The sequence below is a fragment of the Symsagittifera roscoffensis genome, chromosome 1, assembly GCF_963678635.1.
Source record: "Symsagittifera roscoffensis chromosome 1, txSymRosc1.1, whole genome shotgun sequence".
Lineage (NCBI taxonomy): Eukaryota > Metazoa > Xenacoelomorpha > Acoela > Convolutidae > Symsagittifera > Symsagittifera roscoffensis.
Genome location: NC_087062.1, coordinates 18,694,821 through 18,702,614, shown reverse-complemented (window position 1 = coordinate 18,702,614; position 7,794 = coordinate 18,694,821). Strand labels below are relative to the sequence as shown.

Genomic DNA, 7,794 nt, shown 5'->3' with positions numbered 1-7,794 from the left:
GAACTGTTTGTTCACTATGGCCGCAAGAGGGAGGGCGTCAAAAGACTCCATGCATGCCTTGTACACTGTGTCGTTGTACTTAGCCAGACACTCGTCTTTAAATGTGAACACTTTGGTCAGGTGTCGGCACTCGTGGTTGCCTGAAAATGGCGACATCATTTTAGTGTTAATAAGAATAGTCCACAAAAGTACATGCGTTTTTAGAGTAATAAAAAAGACTTTTTATTCCAACCATTGAAAATGGGGAGGAACTTTGTATTCGGGTTTGTTAATTTTTTTAAATTAAATAATCAAATTAAATTAAATAAATTAATAAAATAACGCAAAATAAATTAAATAATCATCAGAATGGCCCGGGTTGACATCCCTCCGCAAAAATGCGTATCATACACTTCCATTATTTGAGTCTATGGAAAAAAGCGTGCCAAACAGTTTTCATCAATGAAAGTGTATGGCAAGCATTTTTTTCATAGAAACAAAAACAGCGAAATAATGCAAGTTTGTTTTCAAGTAATTTTGAATAAACGTCTTGCGGTTTTTTGCCGAATAGGAGCCCGCACTGGAGTTCCATGAAAAAAATCTATTATAATTGAGCTTCCTTGTCAGTGTCCACAAAGTGAAAACAAATCGTTTATAACCAATTAAAAATGGGTTATAATATTAATATTTTTCGAGGCAACAAAATCCTTTTTTCATCCATTATAATCGATTTTTTTTTCACTTTATTGAGATGTGAATTTCAACGCACATAAAGCCTTTTCTACGTTTTAAACTAAAGTTGGTTACGTTGGTTACTTTTTGTTCAATTTAATTTTTTTTCTGCCTAACTTTGATTTTTTTGTTACTTTTTTATGTTACTCGAAAACTGAATTTTTTTCCTTTCAACTATTTTGTTAACTTATTAGAAACTTTGAGGGGGAGGTAAAATTGGAGGTGGACCAATCCCCCTTCCATTAACCCCCTAGCGTTTATCTATGTACAACAACCCCCCTTCCCTCCCCTCCCCAGGTGGGTGAGGGGTGGTGGGAACATGTGGGGGGTTTGTTCAGGTAGGGGGCTTCACTGGGGGAGGAGCTAAGGGTCAAACGTTGGGGGGGGGGGGGGGGAGAGCTTAACGGGATCTTTTTGCAATTTGAGTTTAGATTTAGAAATCGATTAGGCCGTACACTCGCTTTGCAAAGTTTCTGGATAACCCACTTGATAAATTGATAAATGCAGAAATTCTTGCAAAATTTTGCACGAAGCGCGAAACAAAAGTAAAGTGGAAAAAAAATCCATTTTAATATGATTTCCTACTTAAAAAATCCATTATAATGGATTCCAAATGAAATATAATGCATTTTGTTTTGGCGAGAAAAAATGGATTTAAAACCATTATTAGTCCAATTTTGTGGTCTGAACGTAACATGGAAATTGATTATGTTCACAACATTTTAGATCACGAAAATCCATTATAATTGATTTTTTTTTCACTTTTCTTAAATGCAAGAGACTTTTTCTTTGCGAACTGTATGATAAGAATTTTTTCATTCGAAAATTCCAAAGTTCGCAAAAAAAACTAATTTTAATCGCTACATTTTTTGAGCATATAAAAGACATTCAGTTTTATGAGTATATAAAAACATTCATGCAAAAGTTTCCAGACATTGCCTGTAACGGTTCCAGACCTAATTTTTTACACAAAGTTTTACCAAGGTTTTATGTGATGTCTGAACCTATTTGACTTTACATAATAACAAGTAAACCTAAATCTATTCGAAATAGTCCTCATGGCCAGAAAAAAAATCTTTTTATTATAACACTGTGTGAAATTCAATAGATTAAGTAACTTGTCAGATTTCAAAACATAGTTTAACCTGAAGTTTTGCTGCCGGGTTGACCTATTGGTCGTCTCTTCTGAGAAAATTTTAAAAAAAACTTCTAATCATACAAAAAGGAAAGCGTCCAGACCTAATATCCTAAAGTTTTTCAGCCCACTTACCTCTCAACATGAGGACGTTCTTCGGGTATGCTATCTTCATAGCGTACAGAAGCAGTACACACTCTATGCTGAACATGCCTCTATCCACGTAATCCCCCAGAAAGAGGTAAGTGTTCGAACTAGCCGAGCCTCCTATGTTGAGTAGTTTGAGCAGATCATAGTACTGTCCGTGGATGTCTCCACAGATGATAACAGGAGCAGGTACTTCCAGCATAGTCGGCTCTTCGGCTAAGAGATCAGTAGCCGTTTTGAGTACCTGCAGTCCGCTTGCAAACGTGTGCTCACAGTTGTGAAAAGTGTTGTTTTGTTTGTCCCTAAATTTTATCCGATAAAAAAGTCTTAAAGTACTTAGAGTATTATTTAAATACCTTAAGTTTAAATTCATTAAAAAAGCTCTTTGTGTCAATGCATTATTAAATCGAAAGTTGCAGTTTTCGTTTCGAATTTTTTGAATACACGTCTGCCTTCAAAGCTCCGCCCTCGGACAGTCTGCCTTCTCCCTTGAGGTGGTTGCGAATCACGTCCAATTTCGGCAGACCTGACATGGAGTCGAAGATGTCGTTGGGACCCAGCATGTCTCTGGGGATGTGCTTCGTCTTCGGCTGGGGCGAATTAGGTCTGGCTCTGCTCATCCTCTTTGCCTGGATGCTGATGAGCTGGTTGTCCAAACTGAGCGGCGATGAAGAAGTTGATCTCACTGTTGCCTTCGGAGAGTCTGCAAATCAAGTTATATAATGTTTGGAAATAATAAGTTTTGATTTTTCGATTTTTTGAGTTTTTTCATTTTCGATTCAAATAATTAGCCGAGTTTTCATCAATTCCTAAATGCCATTTAAGCTGTTTCAATTTTGCAACCCTTCAAAATTTTGGAAAAAAAAAATATATATATATATATCTTGAAACTGAGCCCAAACTAATTCATTTATCGAGTTAATTGTAGAGCCGTACTAAATCAAACAGATTTTGAAGTAAGTTCTCATAGTAAAGTTTTTTGATATCACATCGTACCTGTTGACATTAGACGACAAGTTTGCTAACCGAATAATGAACCATTGCAACCTAACAAATTTTCCGACCTTGTAAAAATTTTGAATTTCAGCTTCTGGATCTTGTAAACTTTTCAGTTTACTGGAGTCATCCGTTGCGCCAATTTTAAAAAGTCAGACACATGATTTACTTGAGTTATTCTGATGACTTTTTGTGGAATGAATTCTGAAGTTAAAATAAGTTGTCTCTACTTTTCCATTACAGATTGTCCATTTCGAAGAAAAATTGCAGTAAGTTTTGGGCCAGTAAAAACACCACAATGAGAACCAATGCAAGAAAGGTTCAGTCAGCCTAGGAATGTCTAAGAGCGGGAGTGCCATGAACGGTCATGCGCTTCAATGAAAGTACGAGCAAAGCTACAAAAAAAACTGAATTTCCAACTGCCTTGTAAAGAACCTATAAGAGACCTGATTTTCTGACTTCGTTTTAACGGTCCTGGTCTATTATGTTTTTAAAAAATGATAATTTCTCAAACAGAGAAAAAATTTCAAAGCCTTGCACATAATGCATTTTGAAATGGTAATTTATTAGTTTCAAGCTTGTTACCCCAAGACTTTGATCATTCAACGTGCATCTTTTATTAGTACAATCAATTAGAAAAGTTCAAGTAGACTCATTTTACGCCTATGGTAAGTCAGATGGGTCTTGCATTTTCTGATTGAGTGGATCGGCCGACCGTCCATTAGTCACGCTATATGTTTTCAGTCGGATAGACTCTTGCAACTTCTCATTTTAACATTTATTTCAAAAAATTTCGTATTTTCAGCTCTCAATTGATATATAGAAATGCCTGATTATTAGGAAGTCTAGATAATTCTATATTTTCATCTGAAGATTTAATTTTAACACAAAATTCTGTTTTACAAAAATTTTAGGGTGGTTGGTTATCGAAGAATATGATTATTTGGTGTTAAATAGTCTGCAACCAAATAAAAAGCTGGAAGCAAATGAAACTCCCAACAGTTTGCATCTATCCAGCAATTACTACATATTTTGAATTCGTTAAAAATGAAATTTTTCAAAACCTGATTTTAGTTTGATTTAGATATTGTCTATCCAAAAAGTAGCCATTGTATCTCACATTTTTCTTCTATACTTTTTCCAATACTCCTATTGGGTTAGCGATGAGTCAACTTTAGATATACACGTGATATGAGATATGATCTCCTGTTCAACCTAAGTTTTAACCAAAGTAAAACTGTTATCTTTCAAAAAAACTTTTGTGGCTCGGACCAGAAGTATACGCTGTCCTCGTACATAACATGTCTGTGGGCTTTAGAAAACAGTTATTGATGTTAGTTTTGTTTCGTACTTTTTCATTCTATTTTTGCGTTAAGAAAAAATGCTAAAGGCATTCCGTTCCAAATTTGGGTTATTCGCCTTATTTACGAAACGAGCAGAATCTAAAGTTTGAAATAAAAAGTTCGGAATATGAACTCTTTGTCAAATGAAAAAAAAAACGTAAAAAGTGGGAAATTGTCAGGCAAAAACCAGAAACTTTGCAATTAAACTGAGTATCTTGTATCTTCTTTTTTGGGGGGTAGAAACGGGTCGGTAAGTTTTCAATGTTTTTTGATGATTGTAGTCCACTTAGGGGCGATCATGAACTTGAAGCGCTCTGCTAGTTTGACGAACGGGTGATTCCAAAGCAAAAACCCACCTAATTCTTCTAGGAGAAAACAAAGCATGGTTTTTTTTCAATTTCACAGTGGTGTTCGAAATTTGATCTCATTGAGTGGTATGATATGGAACAAGGTTGCGGAAAGGCTTACGAGGTTTCATGAAAGTGCCATGCATTTGGTTGTTTCTGAAATACTGTGAAAAATTGAAGAAATTTGATGAACTATATCGTAATTTGTCTAAAACGATAGCGATAAAAAGGATGATTTATTCGGTTGAGTCGGTTAGATTTTAGTTCAGTTCTACTTCATTAGTGCAGCTAATATCACGTTCTTTTCGGTTAAAAATCTGCCCAGTTACCAATAAATTGTGTTTTTTTTTCAGGTTTTTGGGCTAAACTTTTTTATAAGCTTACCCGAGCCGAGATTTTTCACCTAATTTGAAGCAAGATTTGAGCGATTTGAGTGGTTTTTTCAGACAATTACGCTCAAAATCTTGCTTCAAAATAAGCGGTTTGAGCGATTTTTGAACGGTTTATCTAAAAAAAAGAACGCTCAAAAACCGCGCAGGATTTTAGCGGTTTATCTAGAAAAAACGCTCAAAAACCGCTCAAATCTTGCTGGAAAACCGCTCAAACCGCTCAAACCTTGAGCGGTTTTTGAGCGGGATCTCGACCCGCGTTTGATAATTCTGTGATTGCGGAATGAAATGAGGTTTTTAAAAGTTACTATGTGAGTACCATACCATCTCTGGGTTTAACTGATGTTTTTTCACAACTAGCTTCTGAGCATATGTCCGGGGTGGCTCACTCATAGAGTAATTTCAAAGTTGGTACACCGTCTGTTCGTCACGCTATATTATATTCGGCTGCATAGATTCGTGCAACTTCTTAGTCTAATACCGATCTTTATTTTTCTCTTATATCGCCTAATCTCAATAGATCTAGTGTATACTATTATTTGCAAGCTAGATACCAGGAACTGATCTGAAGGAGAACAACTGTCTTCTGAGTTAAATTTATTTTAATCTGTTGCTGAAATATGAAAAGTTTCAGCGTTACAAATAATTGTAAGTATTAGTTATAGATCATGATTAGTTAGTTAGAAAAATACAGTTATATTTAGATAGAGATAGTTTTATAAAAACTATAATTGGATATAAATACTAGTTTTAAACTGGTTCCAACCATCCGGGGCTTAGAGAGTTTGAAGCTTTAATTTTTATTGGAGTGAAAGGTAGTTGGAGAGATTTCTTGTTTCTTTGAGTAGTTTCTTTTTGAAGCAGTGACTGCGCGAGAGAAGAAGGAGAAACAGCTTTTCAGGTTTCGGAGTAGTTGTATTCATAGAGAGAAGAGGGACAGTTCCTCGTTTTCCAGAACTTGCTCTCATATTTGCTAGGTTGTCTTGAGTAAACGTGTCAAGATTTCAGATTCATGCAAAGATGTGTTGATTTCGTTAAACTAGAGCGACACTACGTGCAAGCTGGAGTTTGACTTCTTTGTGTAAAGCGCCAAGTGACTAGGATCCGTACGTGATGTCAACTTCAATTTGACCATTGTTCTTCATCAATGGGTGTCTTTGCTTCAATATTGGATACATCATATGAATCCTGTGACGGTTGTGACTACTGCAACAAACCAATAGGTTTGCCATTCGAAAGTCGGAGTGTCGTCGAGTTATCATTTTCTTTGCTGCTCGTTCCTTTTGTTCTAAGAAAACTTTTTACTTTGCATATTTATATCTATAACTTGTTAGTGAGATCAGTTTCAGTTAGGATATTTATTAGTTGTTTTCGCAAAAGCATTTTTATTTAGTTTTGGTTAATTTAAGGAGTCGCTCACCCTCGAGCAACGCTCGTCAAAACCATGAGTACGCGTCAAAAGCGTGGTGTAGCGAGGTGGTTGAGGCCGGCTATAGAGCATGCTCAGGACGTCCTACTGGTGGATGAGGCCAGTTAAGGGAGCATAATTTTACCGTCGTTTTGAGCAGAGGCTTTTTTCATCTTTAAGTTTTTGTTCTGTTTTATCAGGTGTTTTTCTCTTTTTGTCTTTGTTTGTAACCTTTACCAACAAAAGATTGTTGTGGTTTATCTTTTGGGTGTTTTGTGTTTTCAGTGGTTTTAATAAAACTTGAAAATGGGTTTCAAAAGAAAAAATTATCCAGTTTTAAGCTGGGTTTAATCTGGTTTGGGTACTGTGGGACTTGGTTATACATGCGGTTGGTTTTTTATGGAATTAGTATGCTGCGTTGGTTAATTTAAGCTTACCTATAATTCCTTCTAACTATGTTAAGGGAAAGTTTGAAACGTGTAAAAACAAGTTAGAGCTGTTGTCAGTTAGTTCTTGAAAACTTGTATGCATTCATCAAAAAAATCTACTTGGGCAAGTTACTTGATTTTGGTGGAAAGGATTTGGGCGATTAAAAGAGAATTATTCGTTTCTAAAAAGCACACATAAAAAATTTAGTTTCTTTCAAGTTTTTTGCCAATTAATTTAATACTTTACTGCAGAACTTTTCTACAAAATTATCATTTTATTGAATTTGTTTTAAATTTCATTGCTAAGACAATTTATTTACATTGTTAGAACAAAATTTAAAAGTTGACTAAGAGTTTTTTTTTGTTCTTTTAATATTATCCTTTAGATAAGTGCCCGATGAAATCTAAAAAAATGTGGAAAACACGTGCAGAAAAGATGTGTTTCTGATTGATTTGTTTTAATGATAGTAATACAATTTCTATAAACGAGGAGTCAGGTTCAGGGAACAGTTCATTGGGGAAGTTGGTTTTTATGGCGGCGGATGTTACTAAAAGCTTAGCAAGTATGCGTACTACAATTTTTGTGCAAAGCAGTGGCCAAAGAAGTTCAAGCGTTCTGATGATATTTATTTCTTCGGTGGTAGCTGAAAACTCGTAGTTCGTGTTTTGAACGAGGTTGTAAAGTTTGTGATTAAAATTGATTCGGCGGTTTTTTTCTAGTAGGGCTACTTCAATGGGCTGTACATACTCTTGGGGAATGATGGTGGGACGGGCGTCGTCTAGTGGGAAGGTGTTAGTCAAATGGGCACAATATATACATCTGTCGGATAAGATCGTAATTTCCGCGAATGCCTTGCAATGTTGATCATCAATTGAGTTTGTTTGCGAAA

The 7,794-nt window shown here is 35.6% G+C and overlaps 3 protein-coding genes across 3 annotated transcripts in view; 1 reads left to right on the top strand and 2 right to left on the bottom strand.

Annotated features, from left to right (window-relative positions):
* LOC134851170 (serine/threonine-protein phosphatase 2B catalytic subunit gamma isoform-like) overlaps window positions 1-2,538 on the bottom strand; it is a 12,224-nt gene extending 9,686 nt beyond the window's left edge. Inside the window, exons 1-3 of the mRNA XM_063867175.1 lie at window positions 2,446-2,538; window positions 1,982-2,237; window positions 5-140 (exon numbers count right to left, since the gene is read on the bottom strand). Coding sequence (XP_063723245.1) covers window positions 5-140; window positions 1,982-2,237; window positions 2,446-2,526 — 473 coding nt within the window. The 5' untranslated portion in view covers window positions 2,527-2,538. The remainder of the gene's footprint in view (window positions 1-4; window positions 141-1,981; window positions 2,238-2,445) is intronic.
* The window catches only part of LOC134839461 (uncharacterized), a 595,847-nt gene that overhangs the window by 271,855 nt on the left and 316,198 nt on the right, over window positions 1-7,794 (bottom strand). The window lies entirely within an intron of this gene.
* LOC134839386 (cilia- and flagella-associated protein 221-like) overlaps window positions 1-7,794 on the top strand; it is a 475,835-nt gene that overhangs the window by 421,044 nt on the left and 46,997 nt on the right. The gene's annotated exons all lie outside the window — the stretch shown is intronic.